We start from the raw sequence: 16,103 nt of genomic DNA on the forward strand, positions 1-16,103 counted from the left end.
CAATGTCATCTCCCTGCTGAGCCAAAGCATGCTCTCTTCTGCCCTGCTTGCTGCGGGGGATGAGACAATGCTGACAAGGCTGGAGAGAGCTGTTGCAGAAGGGGAAGGAACATGCTGGACAAATCTCCATTAATTCTGCTACTTGCAGCAGCCTGCCTGCATGTATGAACTTCTTAAACCTGCTTTGTCATGAAAGCACTGTAGAATAACTACCTCTAAAGTAACTGTTTGGAGGCTAATCTGCCTAAACCAGCATGTCCCAGTATAACTGCAACTATCTTTTCATGTAAATTACAATTTTTTGAACACTTGCTTCCTTTCTTGACACACAGTTTAACATTTTCCACTGCCAAGCTGATTTATTAGTTAAGTTCCTTGGGCCCAACCTGTACAGGATAAAAAAGCATGTACTATAGTTTCACTGAAGGTAAATTTGTCAACAGTTTACTCAGAATTTTTTAACATGGCTTCCAATTATATTTTTATGTGCTTCATTTCATTTGGATTCTTTAGAAGTTTTAGAGCAATCCATTCACCTCTGTTACGCACAAGGAAAAGAACTTTTTCTTGGATTTGCACATAGAAAGGAATTCAGATTGATGAAATCTTGAAACATGGATGGCCCTCAGCAGGGAGCAGTCTGAACATTTTATTTTTAAAATGGCTTTAATCAGATAACATAAAAATTATTGGGGTTTACTTAAATGAGCAATTGCCAGCAGCACTATGGACTTGATAAGAACAACAGTGAACCCATTGTGAAAGACTTCAAACTTTTCTCTAAAAGCTCACAGAGAGTGTAGCAACAAGATTTTCACATTAAAAACAAAACTTTAGGAAACAACAACATTACCGTTTTTATAGCAGTACTCTTGGATACATGCTAGACAGACTCACCTGCATCTACCCTGCTCCTGCAGAAATTACATTCCCTGTACACATATGCAAGCCATCTGATGATGAACATTCACCAGGTGTTGCACTCATGCAGCAGAAAAATTTGGATCACAGTTGAGCAAGCTACATTCCCGGGCTGCATCCTATATTACTATTAGGATCATACAACTTTCAAGCCAGCAGGCACTGCAGAAACGTTTAGAATCCCAAAGAATGTCAGTTTTCACATTGTGGCACATGTGCTTTCTTATTTGAAATTGTGAAACTGCGTCTTGTTTTTAGTTATCTGGTGCACCAATGTCAGGTGTAGTGACCTGTGGTTTTAGTTTTGAAGCGCTTATTTCTCTAGCTTGAACCTGTAGTCTAGGATAAAGATTAAAAATTGACAGGAGTGAAGATAGCTTCTCATAGCATCCTGACAATGTACTTCCACAGGTAACTCCTGCAGTTAATACTGATGTAATGACTGTTCAGGAACCTGGAAATTCCTTTAAGCCTGACAACAAACCAGCCGAAGTGGCAATTCTGCTGTGTTTGGAAGTATTCCCCAGGAACTACACCAGTCAACTATCACAGAAAGGACAGAAAACCAACCAAACCACAACAGACCTGAGCCCGAGGCTTCAGTGGGTTAAAATCTTCTGTAACTTGCTACCAGCAACAGGAGATACCAAACCTGCTTCACTCCACAATTGCTGTCAATTTTAGTACTTTTGCTTTGACTGTATCTATGGTCACTGTTTCCATTTCCACCAAATATAACAGAAAATATCAGAGTAAAAACTACTGGAGTACTTCTTAAATAGACAGCTGCCTTCAGGTCTCAGTTATTCACATCTTTACAATGGAAAGATGTGGCTAGTTATCTGGGGAAAGATCTTGGTGAAAGCATTTCATTCCACTTGTTAACAGCTCATCATTTTATTTTGTCTTTATTCGACATTAGTTAATAGGATTCTATGGAAAGGGCTGTATCATGCCTTCAAAGAACAGAGGTCTTCTGTGCACACAAATAAGAGCAAGAATAGAAGGATCCCGGGCTGAATTCCCTGAAAAAGTTATTCCTGAGAAAACAATTATATGGCAGTGTATGTCAATAACGTAGACTGAAAAAGAGAAGAAATCCCACTCAAGACAGAGGTGGAAGAAGTATCACTCTGTCTTGTACATTTTGTTGGGTGTTGGTTCTCAAACTAAAGTCTTCTTGTTACCTTGCTGGATTCCTCCAGTTGAGTGCCTCGTTTCCAGGCCTCGGAGAACATGGAGCTGACAATACTTTGGGAACGGACATGTCCACCTGGCTGGGTGTCAGAAACTCCACTGTCAGACTGATTAGAATGATTTGATTGAGATTCTGTTTAGAAGAAAGTTAAGGAACAGTTAGCATGTGTTTCTGAACAGAAGAGTAAAGTCAGTGTGCTTATAACGCAACTCTGTGTGACATTTATTGGTCACACTTGTTCAACCTGTTATCACACCGAAAGACACAGTTCCCACTAACTACTGCCTAAGCTCCAGCTTGTTGCTGCCTGGAAAACAAAACAGTGCAACAGATCCCTGGTTTAATCAAATCTGAAGCTTAATTAAGATGACAGCACGTCAGATATGTTACAAAGTGAAAACACACTGCAGTTGTATAGGTTCCGAAATACCCAACAACTCCTGCACTTTGGAAAAGCCCCATTTCATGTAACGCGTATAGCCTGCTCTCTCCAGCGCTCCTTCCCAGCACAACCTTAGAAACAGACACCAGAGATGGGCTGAGGACAGGCAAACTACACTAGCCAAGGCAGCAGCCTGCTTCTGACTGCTCCATTCCTCAAGACAGGAGAAGGAATGACACGTGTCCTGCAACTAGCAAACACAGGTGATGCTCTGGATCCACAGGATATCTTGAAAAGACAGCAGCAGCCACTGCCAGACTGCTTTATCCAGCCTGACATCTGTTTTCTGTGTAGTCTTAAACTGTCCTGGGGAAAAAGAGCATCTAGGCACAAGCTGGATGGTAGCTTCGGCAGAACATGCAAGGCTGGTGGGCTGTGGCTCAGCTCCCCACAACAGCAGAAACTTTATCAGAAAAACACCCATCTTGGATGGAGAAATTGTCAGTAACTGAGAATTTACTGCTACACCTTGCAAGCTGTTCCACACAGCTGAAAGCCCATAGTGCCTTCCCAGTTAGGCTCAATTTGCTTAGCTCATTCTCACAGATCACCTTCTGGACCGTTACAATTCAGTGGCATTATTTCCTGATGTGTATCTGCGATGGACAAAGCCCTTCACACAATAACCTGTTTTCAATAATGAAACTTGCCCCTGAGGGTTCAGAAAAACCTGGCAGAGTGTCAGTCAGCTCTAAAAAGTGAAATGAGGCTATATAAAACATTCATCGATTTTTAAGCTGTTATGTGCTACATAAAAACAGTTCCAGTCCTGCTGAGAGGTAAACAGGAGCATATTACTGCAGTCACACAGAGTTTGACACAGGAACAGAAACTCTATTTTCAAAGTTTGTCTCTAAAGAGATTGTTTGGATCTTTGCCTGTGGACAGGGACTATTTCTCATTTTCCCATTCCAAATATTTCAGTCAACAAAAGCAGTTTAAGCACTACACATGCAAGTCTTCTATGCATCATTAAAACATAGATTTTATTTATTTTCTCAAATAGGTGAAGATAGAGGCATCACAAATTTGAAAGGAAGTTTCCTCTTCTCAGTATCAGAAACATTCTCTTTTGGAGGTGAACAAGAACATTCCACGTAGATACACTACTGCAAGTAATACAATAAAATAGGTTTTTATATGTTTATATATATGTATATGTGTTAAACATAAAGTCTATCTTTTGGACTAAACATGCCATAAAAGATTTCGGAGCACATATTTCACATAGCATGTGATAGAAAAGGTAATTAAATCTTTCTATTATGAGGCAGATCACATCATTACCTGGCAAACTAGATGAGCTGGAGCCTGACTTGATACTCGAGCTAGACAAGGAAGTCCAGTCATATGCTGATTCTGTTCTCTTCAATGCTTCCTGATAGTTCATGTATAGTTGCTTCCCATACTAAGCAAAATGACAGACAAATTTTACAACTGTATAGGCTGCATACCCTTTTCAGACTGTTGAGCTCCACCTCTGGCTTCTCTGTTCCACCTTTACCCCCCCCCAGCAGAGAGAAACAACAGGCTCAGGCAATATTAATTCAGTGCAAATATCACTTTGTTTTATTTAACAAAAGTGGCAACTCCCTTCCCCCAACCTTTTTGCCTTTTTATTAGTGCATTGCTAAAAGAAAGAAAAATAGTTTACTTATGCTAGAAGAGATGGCGTCAAGCAAGACATGGGGCAATGAATAAACTAAGCCAATCTGGGAATCTTGGAAAACAATTCTGTTTTCTCAATTCTCTTCTTTTCCCATAAGCCTTCTTTTAAAAATCTGTAAGGGAGCTGGCTAAAATCCAGCCATGATGTCCTTTAGAACTTCATAATGTGACAAAAAGGTGTATCAGAAACAAGAAGAAAGAGCCCATTTACTAAATTATCATAACAACAAAGCCTAACAATTTTGCTAGGGAATGAAATATGTAAGTCTGTACAGCTCACGTTCAGAATAGTTAAAACAGAGGGAAGTTAGATTTAGCATGTATTTTGCTAAGTAACTGTAAATGGTTTCAAAGAGATAATAACAACTACTCATGGCAACAGTGCCAAACTGCCTAAAGGAGGTTACCTTAGCAATGCGGATGCCATTGATCCATTGATGTAGAGTTCTTACATCATCACAGCAAAGATACTTAATATACTGGGATTTCTTCTGGATCTGAGGATGCTGCAGAAAAATTGTTAATTCTCAGCAATATTTTAATAGCTAGGAACGCAAGGAAAGCCGTTTATCTGTTGAGGTCTCTACAAACAAACTTAATGCTGGAAGCTCTTCACTAGTAGTCTGTGTTTTGAGCCCACTTAAAAGTGTTTAAGAGTATTTCAGGAGGCAGCAGTGGGGATTGCTTCACATACAGTTTGTCAGTGTGCCCAGTGTGCACTGATTTCAGGTTTGAAACACTAAGAAAGGGTGAATCTTTCAGTATTTTAGTGCTGTACTTTCTACCTACCAACAGTCTTCTGTATCTGGAAGGTTCTTTGGAAATCTTTATACTCTCAAGACTAGTGGTCAGAACATCTCAGCCAGTAAAAACCCTTCCTAAAGACAATCAAGAGACTGCTAAGGCATAAAGAGTTGTCTCGTTTCACTGCTCTAGGGACTAACTCAGAAGTTGAGGGAGACAACTAATATTTCACCTTCCTCTCGCACCAAAACAAACTGGAGGAAAACAAACACACTCATCTTCTCTGCTTTTGTATGGCTTAATTGTGACACTCCACAAATGACAACACTGTTAAACACAATTCCATTTTCAGCTTGTACAGCCTTCAAGGTCCCCACCCTACTGATACAGCGCTATCATCTAACGTACTTACTGCTCGCACATGCATGTATAAAAAAAGAAAAGGTGCTGTATTTATCAATTAAGCAGTCTAGAAAGAAATGTACATTTTTCAAAAAATCGGACACTGGAAATCATTCTGGATGGATTAGCCAGCTGTTTCCTCTCCATGCTGTAAAAGTTACATGTTTCACAGATGTAGGAGAAACTCTGAATACTCAAGTTCTTATCATTTCCTCCATTAGCTTACAGTTCAGTGACACAAAGTTTTGCTAGATGATCATAGGTATTTAACTTTTACTGAAGACTGAAACACATATCAAAGAACTTTTAATTTCTTTTCAGAGTATTTTCTCCTGTTGTCTTCCAAACATAATTATTTCAAAATGAACATGGACATTTTTATCTCCATAAACAGAATATGTATAACTAACGTCTTTATGGTATTGGATAATTGTTTTCATTTTTTACATATGTGAAGACACTTTACTTGCTACAAACACACTGTGAAAACTGGTTTTAAAGTAGCTTTATAGCTAGCTATCTTGCAGGAACTGACACCATTATGAACACTGTTGGAGTTGAGAGATTGGGAGATCAGTTGATGCAAATTTAAATATCTTGAAGTACTCAAGTTATTCATCTCGCAGTTCAAGATCAGGTCACTACTTTCATAAGCTTCTTCCTTTACAGCATCCCCTTTCCATCAGGTTGGGCAATATGGGTAGACTTGACTCTCTAATACCAATTTCTGCAGAAATCTGGACCTACACTCTGATGATGGCAGCTCTCTGAAGCTAGCATTTCAAGGGGTATTATCTCACTGAACCTGAATTGTTGCAAGGTATAGTTATCAAAGGGACAAAAAGAGATTAGTGTTATGTTTTAAAGTATGATGAACAATTAAATAGACTGCACTCATCAGTCTGGAAGACAGACAATTCAGGACAATATGAAAATGTTTACAAAGTCATGAGGAGCAAGAACAGGCAACAATTGTAATTTCCTATACAAGAACTATAGGAAAATAAAACGGCAGCTGATGGTTCAGAACAAGTAAAAGAGTGTACAAGGTGTACCTAAATGCTGCAGCATTCTCAAAGATTTTGTAATCCCAAAAGAGACAGGGCATACTCAAAGAGTAAGAATGCACCTAAGGCTATTAAACAGCCAAGACCCACTCCCTGGCTCCCTAAACTTCTAAAGGCTCAAAAAGTATTCTGTGGAAGTATCTCTGCAAGACTGTCCTGTATTTCTAATTTTTCCCTAAGCAGCTTATAAAGAAAGGCCATTGTCAGAGAAACCTAGAGTGCTGGATGAATCCAGTAAAGCCATTCTTCTGCTGCTCTCTGTGATCTCCCCTCCCCTCTGCCCCTCAATCCACACAGATCTCCTGGCAAGTGCAGGAAATGTCAGCTTAATGGGAAAGAAAGTGGTTCATAGCCTTTTCTTCCCTCTGCACTACTCTCCACACAGCATCTTCTAATTTTTTACTGTATTTTTGTCAAGGAGGCTCATAAGCTTTCTCATTGTCATTGTAACTTACGGCAATTTAGATTTCTCGTGTGTAGAATGAAAATAATTTATAGAGATTCATCCTGAAAACCAACAGACATAGTTTTCCAATTGTGATATTACTATAGGAAGTATAGTCTAAATTATAATCTCTCCCAAGATTAATATTGTGTTAATCAGCTCTTGATCACAATTAGGAAATGTAGTTATTAAAGGAACTAAGATTAGTGTGGAAATGTTTCAAGCTCTTTAATTGCTCTTTTCAGTATGAAAATTTTCAAAGCAATTAACAAGTTACCTTCAGCACTAAACAATAGTCTGTGGGTGCTTTGTATTTATTCCGATAGTCTTGTCCGTAGTAAACATTTACATGATCTAGCTGTAGAAAGCACACCAGATCCCGTGAGACCTATTAAATAAAAATAATCATTTACAAAGTATCTTTATAAAAAAAACACATGCACTGACAAAATCAGTCTAGTATTAAGATCCAATACTAATATAAGGTCTAGTTACAGTCAAATGTTAGTTTCAATCTGATTCAGAAACTACCAATACAAGGAGATACAGCCATGCATAAACTCTTGCATCAGATGTTAATTTTCAACCAGGATATCCTTTTCCAAATTCAGTCTGGTTTTTTGTGTTTTGTTTGCATTTGCCTTTTGACAATATTTTACACCGGACTACTAATGTCTATTCAGAGTTGTTATCAGGAGAATGTAAATAGGATTGGTTGACTGGGAACTTTTTAACAGCTGCTGGTTACATTTCATTGTGGTAACAATCAAGGTGTCCAAATTCCAGTGTGACGGTGAACACAATTCTAATCATGTTTGGCAATGATTGTAGGGCACGTAATTTCAACAGGCTATCTTCCTTATAGATTATTTTAACAAAGCAAAAAAAAGAACATCTGAGATGTATTCGGGTCTAAAGGGAGCTGATATGCTGACAGCAATTCTTCCTTCATTGCCAGCTGTGTGGGAAGTGGACATCCTGTACTGGGGATCAGTGGATGCCGTCAAGACTGATGGATTCAGTTCAGCCCTGAAGCTATAATGCATTTGTAGCAGCTTTCTATTTACTTTTCATTATTGATGCACACAGAACAACAGTAAGTAACACTGAAGAAATGGTATTACATTTACCAGTTTTAAAAAATGTAGCACAAATTGATCTGAAAAGAATCCCATTTATGTGAACTAACTAAAACCAATGCAATTAAGCAGACTGGTTGTGGAGTTGGTCTGATATTTTATGATTGGCATTTGCAGTGCAATTTGGTCCTTCATCTGAATTCTGCTTGAGAAAAGACAGACTCTTAACTTCACCAATCATTTTTCCTCAAGTGTTCCTGAACACCTAACCCCGAGCTCACTCAAAAAGCAGACCCTTGACTTCCTGTGTTTTTAAATTTGGGGTTACACCCTTCACATCAAGTGCTACCACAGTAATTTACACAATATTTCCATAGTATAGCTGCACTTTTAATTAAGGGATGTGGCACTAGGCAAGGCACAGCTATGCCAAAATTTAAGGCTGGCTCTTGTGCACATGATTCACCAGCAATAAACGATTCAGGGTAATTGCTTTAAAATAGCATACCTTTGCCTTCCCTTTGGGGACGTAGTAGATTCCAGAAGCTCGAAGAAGAAAGTAACGTTTCTTCCAAGACTTCTTACCATCCTCTTTCAGCCACAAAACTCCCTCAATCTCTGGCACAGTTACAGAACTTCCACAGAAACATTCCTGCCAATAAACACAGTGGTTTGGGAAGACAGAAAGAGACAGAATATACAGCACGCACTGGTTTGTTTTTAGTGACTGAAAATTCTTTATCTAAGGAATGCACACAGGACAGGGACAGCTCATTTTTTCATGCTGTCATATGAATTAGAGATTAACTGTAGAAGCTATAAGGTAATTCAGACAAACACAACAAGGGAGCTTACCATTTTCTCAGTGCAAGAATGACAACAAAAGTATTAGCAGCTACTGTAAAGACTTCCTAACCACCGCTTATCAGCAATAGATCCCTCAACAGCTTCACTTGCTTTAAAGCCACATGGACACCTTATAGATATAGCTCCATAAGCAAGTATACACAAAACCTAATTACGTATCCATCAGATATAGCTGCAATTTATTCTATGAATACTTTGTTGCTACTACCTGCCAACACTACAACTTCTGTTAAGCTTCTATTTATAAAGAGCTAACAGGAAAACAATTGCTTTAAACATACTCCAAATTAATATGCAGCACAGAGATTTATGAGCAGTCCTAGAAGACAGAAAAAATTAGATAGAATTACAATCCTCTGCATGTCATGGCTTCAAGCATCTTTTTAATCCACAGTATTCACATGACCACTTATTAAAACCTATATTAATAATACACTAAGAGCATGCATTTGCCACTTATAAGTTAAATTGTATTAAGTATAATCCAAAATTAAATACCCAAAATATTTACTTTAGTGTGACTACTGAAATCATAACCATTATTCTGGAAATCAAGTGGAAGCTAGGACACTTCAGCATGGGTGTGTGTCTACAAAAATGTCACAAAAACTATTCAGTTTTCAGCTAATGGAGGCTGTTTACTGTTTGCCTTATTTGCTCCACACATTTCTTTTGTTGTCCTTAGCTCTGTAAACTTTAATGTGTTTGATATTAATCATCTTCCTTTTCTGTCCCTCATTTTTTAAATTTAATATTTGGTAGTTTATTTTAAAATTTAATTGAAACAATTTTAACTACTTTGCTTATTAAAAAAATTTAAAATAACATAGACCAGTCACTGAACCAATTCTACAGAATTTTGTAGAGAATAACAATTTGGAGAGTACTAGTAAAAAAGTCTCTACCACCACAGGTCAAAAAAACAGGTGACAGGTCTGCAATTTTGGACTGTTTTCAGTCATAGTTACAGGTAGCCTCATTTTGATTATCACTATGTATGATATTTTAGTTATTAAACAAAATAAAGGCATATTTTTATTAACTGATTGTATCTGAAACAAGGTAACATTAAAATAGCCATTTATCTCAAATGTAACATATTCCATTCACAGCTGTTCCAAAATCACATTCAGTTTTGTCCATCAATTTCAATTACCATAACCTTTTAGACTTTAGCTTCAAGCTCTGAAATGACCACTATACCCTTTTTGTTTCGGCAGTCTTACCTCTAGCAGCACCTCTTTATTTCTGTCTGCCATCTCAGAGGTTTCTTTCTTCCCCAGAAGATAGTTCTGTAACAAGAGAAAGCTTGATATTTCTATAGGCATTCTGAAATCTAGCCAAATAATATTTCTCATTTACGTTTCTGTAACAGTTAGAAAAAAACCAGCTATTATCTAAGAACAATACATTAAAGAAAACTTTGTAGTCCAATTGAAACTCTGTCAGACTGCTAAATAATATATGGAACCAAGTTATAACCACCTTTTCTAGAAATATCAATCAGTCCATACTCTTATCTTAAGTAACAGCCTTGTAACAACATTGTCCTGGCTTTTCACAAAACAAACTGCTGCCTGGTACAATGCATCAAGAAATAAAAATACTATGAACTTGCAAATTCTACAATAAAAATACTTCAAAAACCAGAGATCTTTAAACTTGTTACACACTGCCATTATTTATGTCTTCAAAGAAGCACCTATAGAAGCAATGTACTTCTTTCTACCTTGTCCTGACAGTTTTGCTGAATAAAACTATTTACTTTCCATTAATACTCCTTGTCTTCTTAAGAGGACTTTAACTATGCATAGGTACTGTATCTTATTCAACATGAAGTTTGTACTCTTCAGCTTGGAAAGGACCAGGACAATGAAAATCTTGTTTTCCAACCCCTAGCTCTTATACTGTAGAAAAACCCCAGTATTCCCAAACTTTAGCCAGTTCTGTATTTTAATCCAAGAAGAAATACTGGTTTTATGCTGGTACCTCATTCTTGCTGACAGTGCCTACTGTCAACTACATGCTTTTAAAAAGAATTTAGAGTTTTGCTGCTTCATTGCAAAGCACTTGAATAAGACCTGGTTTTCAATTCTTGCTTAAAAAAAAATAAAAATCAAGTACACCGATGGTATCCCAAAGGATGAGTATGCAAAACTGATACTCAGTTTAAATCCAAGAAATTACCACATAGATGCCATACAGACATAAAAATAATCTATGACCCCAAAAGGGAATACATTAGGTAAGAGTTAAAGAGAGAGAAAAAGAGACATTACATGCAGTTCTTTTTAGTTCAAATTCTTCAAAGAGCCACCTTCTGCTTTTCTGTTTCTTTTCCTCCATTCCCTTACAGTACTGAACTGCTGCTGGATATCAAATCTGTGGCTACCATTTAAGAGAGGCCTTTGAGGCCATTTGAGAGAGAAGAGGGGCCTTTGCTTTCCTAGACAGGGAACAGGAAACACAGACGCACAGAGGCAGGTCCCCGCTTCCACAGGGAGGGACACATGTTCTTTTCCCTTCACTTGCCATTTGAACATGGAGTCATTATTCTCTTCAATTTTCTCTTCCTCTTCTTGCCAGCAACGTAGGAATGCACAGTGGAGAGATATTATTATTAGCAATATCTGTCAACACATCTTTTGCGTATTTACGTATTTGAACAGCAGTAAGGATTGGTGTAAATGCCATGAAATGTCTTGCCTTCATCTCCACTAAAATTACCCACAAACATGTTGGCAAAAGGGCTGCTTCAGGTTTTCTGCTATGGACTGGATTTTGTGCCAACCACAGTGTGGATGTATGTTGAGCCAAAACATAAAGTTGCCTGGTATTTTAATACATATACAAGTATCAAAACAAAAGTATGGAAATTACTGCTACCAAAAAAAGCAGGAAACTGCTATCAGGCATCCATGTACACATGCATTCCACATGAATCTCAGGCTTACCTGGGGATTCTTGAAAAGTGCGTATTTCTCTATACGTTCCACGAACATTAGTTTGTTTTGACTATCTCTTGTCCAGTTCAGAAGATTTTCAACTAAATTTTCATGATCTTCAAAGATCCTTTCTGCAGCAATAACAGGAGAGCAAATACATTTGAAACTGTCACATTTTTTTAATAGAAAACAACTCTATAGTCACATGTGGGAGACAAGGCACGTATAGAAAGAAAATAGAGTTCAAGGTCTACTAAAATGGCCAAAAAGTTTACACTATGAAACTAAAAGGACTTAGTCAACTTTCAGACATGCCTGGTTTAATTTTACACATACACTCACTCAACACTCTTGCTTCTGTCTCTTCAGGCTCATTGTTTTTCAATATATGAAATGTTTTTCTCTTTTTTTTACCTGACAAAGCCTACCATCCCACATGAACACAGCAGATTCAAATGATGACACTTCAAATGTTATGATTACAAGTAAGAAGGTTATCCCATTTATATGTACTCTGGTCCACACAACTCCTGGAGGAATTTATTAGGCAGATTTTCAGCACAAAATCTGTTTCTGCATCCCCAATCACTATCTCACTCAAAAAAAGACACAGACAATGATCAGAGGGAAAATAAAGTGCTTCCAAAATGCACAATACCCATGGTTAGTGGGGGTATGGTAGAAGTTATCTGAAAACTGACACTGTCTATTTCTTACAATATCTTGCTCATTAATTGACCTATCAACAACGGCTTCTGAGAACTCTGAGCTTTACCTCTGTGTTGAAATAGTTATAGCTAGTACAAGATACTGAAAACAGGAAAAAGAGAGGAGAAGGAAGAGGAACATTAACTGAAATGGTAGAAAAATATCTGAAACCCCTTATTCTAAAATAAGTAAGGAAGACTATATCTTTGAGAAACCACTAGACCAACTTTCTCCTCCCTTCAAAGACACTAAAGTAGAATCTTGCTTTCTGCCATTTGTTCCCTCTTCACATAGGCCATAAAGTGTCATTTCACCAAATTATTATCCTATGTGATTTGCTTGACCTTTCAATTGTATCTGGAAACAGAACATGTTCTTTCACAGAATCACAGAATGTTAGAGATTGGAAGGGACCTCGAAAGATCATCTAGTCCAATCCCCCTTGGATACATGTACCTAAATCAGACTACTCAAAAACTAGTTAACCACACACATTTGAAAGAGACCACATAAAATGCAAAGACAACCAGGAACTCCACAAGCCTCATGCCTTTTCTCCACAGTTTGTTAGCTTAAAGCTTTCACTGCATTTTATTAAACAGTGCAATTGATAAGCAATCAATCGACAAGACAACATGGTAAAACTACACTGTGAAGGTACATAGGTCTTCTGTGTCTTGCTAAAGGAAAACATTGTAATAAAGGTGTTCCTCTTAAATAGGCATTGCCAGAAAAAATGTTTCAAATGATGAGCCACTGACAAAATAACACAATATAATACACAACAGTACACAGGGTGAGGGCTTTGTTGTAGTCATTTTTTCATCTGTTTCAAATTCCAGTATAAAATATATGAATCAAAATGGCTGAGTTTTGCATGGTCTATTAAAAAAACACATACATGAAATCTATGAAAAACTACCTAACAGTTGCCCTACCAAGGATCAAGGAAAGCCAAACTGAAAAATGAGGCTGCACTTCCAGAAAGTGTCTTACAAAATAAAATCTAAGATGGCAAAGATCCCTCACTGAGTCTTGAGTTCAGGATCCTATTACCTACATAGGATTCAAAGATTTTTAGAGTGATAGAAACATAAAACTATTGCAGAACTAATAAGATTTATTCATACTATTCTCATTGGCAAAATATTACAGAATTACACCTTTGATTTTTATATATCTAATTTGGATTTACACAGAATTGGGAAACTTTCATTTAATAAATTTAATTTGTTAAAATTTTCATTTATTTAAATTTTAAGGTTTTGAGTCTAATAAGATATTAGTTTTCATATGAAAGGTAAATGATTCAAAGGGTACCTTGTCACTCTACAATGGCCTTTTACGTCTAACAATAAGCAAAGTTAACATGCCATGTTGCCTGAAATAGCAAAGGTTTCACCAAAAGAGAGAGGACATATTAATTTGTATTTTAATTTGAAATCCAAATATTTGCGTTCAGTTCTGGGTTTCTCTTTAGTCAACTGGTAAGGTGCTTAACAGCTCGCTGATACAATTCTTCTCTGATAATGGGGATTCATAATCTTGTTTTTCTGACATTTCCCTCCTTCTTTTCCATTCAGATGATATATTATTTGGCTAAATTAACAATATGAATGAAGGAAATATTCCCAGATCATTCTGAAACAGCATCATTCATGAATATTTACTACATGAATGAACTGGATGATGAACATTATGAAGACAAGAATTTAAATCTTTCTGAGGACAAAGACATAGACAAGTATAATATCAAGTATTATAAATGTTTGTAATTATTACTTACCCATTTGCAATTCAGAGATGGTTTCCACCAATGACCAGTCTAAACTGTAACCGCAATGCGATTTGTCCATCAGATTGTCTAATACTTGTCTCACTGTCTGCCTCTCATCCACCATCATTGTTTTTGAGCTGTCATCAGACATGTGGACTCTGATCACTAACTATTAAGCAAAAAAATTAGCAAAACAAGAATAATTCATTTCCCATATTTCAAATAAGAACGTGTTTAAGATCTTGTTTATTTTTATAAGATTTTGTTAAAATAACATAAAATATTAAGTTCAAGCAAAACACTCCCTCAAAATGTAAAAAGCCATAAATGATGGTTAGATACTTGTATCACAGACACTTAACAAGATGCTCTTCTCCTTCACTGTAAGAGAGTAAACATAAAGGTCTTCCCAATGCAATGACAACATGCTTTAGTTGTGTGTTAAGGAGGAAAAAAAAATCCCTCCTGCCCAAGTGTCCTGTTCTGATTAATAAAGCATCTTTGTGACATTTTTTCTCACATATCTAGGTGGAACAAACACAGAGTTCTGCACAACCTTATACAGAATGAGAATTATTCAGATTTGCAGTTCAAGCTTTCTGCCTTATTCCTCCATATTGTCTAAAAATGCTGATTATGTAAACAATACCTATACTAAATGTTCTTTTTCTGGGGATTATGAAGCATTAGTGTTAAAGAAATCTGCTTTTAAAACACAATGGCTTTTCAGAGGCACTTTAAAGAGACCACTGTCCAAAAAGAAAAATGCAGCCACTTTTTTAACCAATCCAAAAAATTAAGACAATAGATTTCTCTTGCCAATTATTATGCTTCTTTTTTAAACCATCTTCAGCTGGAAATGTTAAAACATACTAGTTGTAATATGCTGGTTTTCTTGTTATTTCCCATCTTCCAGCCAGGACAGTTTTTCAGCTTTTTTTTTTTTTTTTTTTCCCAGGCATTTTAAGCTACTGAAAAACTCCAAGCATAAAATAAGAATGCTAAGTTTCAGGGGAACACTTTATATTCTTTGATAGTGCATCAAGTAATGTCAGTAGACTTTCCACTTCGTAACCTCTGTCTGTAGTCTGGAATCCTTGTATTCCATTGATCACTGGAAAATACTGCTATGCATAATGGGAAGGGATCTGTAAAGAAAACAGACCCAAATTTTAAATGTGTGATTGCTTAATATAAAAAGACAGTCTCAGGAGGTTGGATCTTCATTTCAGCTCTGGGTGTAGGTTGGCAAAGTCTTCAATGTGCACAAGCTATAAAATAAGCTATTCCTTAAGAAAAACATGTTATTCCATATGCTAGGATTTTCTTGATTAGGTCCAGCCTAAATGAGAAAGTACATTATCACCCAATATCAGAACACTACAGTGTCCGTTTTATTTAGGGCAACTTAAGGGTAATAGACACAAATGGGAAGAATTTTGCCTGCATTTTCCAGGTGAATAAGTATAAAACAAAGACCCTGTAAACCAGTATAATAATTTACCTTTTTCACTTGTGCCTCTTTAATCTTCTCTAACGCAACCCTAATCTTCTCAGCTTTGAGTTTAGCAGCCTGTTCCTCCTAGTGAAACATAACACACAGAATTCCAGTTAATACAAACTTCAGTTTGGTTTTAGTGGATTTAATTTTGAGGCTACCACACTCTAAAACATGAACTAAAATTCTGATTTACCCACCTATAAATCCTCAACTATTTCTTAGTGATGATAAAGGCCATTAGTTTTTAAGATAAAAAGTGTTACAGTATATAACTCACATTTAGAAATACAACTGCCATTATCTCCAAAAGAACATACTGGAGGTATATATTTTGTACAG

The 16,103-nt window shown here is 36.8% G+C and overlaps 1 protein-coding gene across 1 annotated transcript; it reads right to left on the bottom strand.

Moving 5' to 3' along the window:
- Positions 1-2,108: 2,108 nt before the first annotated feature.
- Positions 2,109-15,845, bottom strand: LOC104470811 (ras-associated and pleckstrin homology domains-containing protein 1; the record flags this gene model as incomplete). The annotated part of the gene is made up of 9 exons (XM_010085869.1): positions 2,109-2,251; positions 3,849-3,969; positions 4,637-4,735; positions 7,165-7,275; positions 8,475-8,618; positions 10,060-10,125; positions 11,788-11,909; positions 14,273-14,432; positions 15,768-15,845. Coding segments are annotated over 9 exons (1,044 nt in total), but the record flags the coding sequence as incomplete, so codon positions are not given.
- Positions 15,846-16,103: the final 258 nt, after the last annotated feature.

The sequence above is a fragment of the Pterocles gutturalis genome, unplaced genomic scaffold, assembly GCF_000699245.1.
Source record: "Pterocles gutturalis isolate BGI_N339 unplaced genomic scaffold, ASM69924v1 scaffold49461, whole genome shotgun sequence".
NCBI classification, from domain to species: domain Eukaryota; kingdom Metazoa; phylum Chordata; class Aves; order Pterocliformes; family Pteroclidae; genus Pterocles; species Pterocles gutturalis.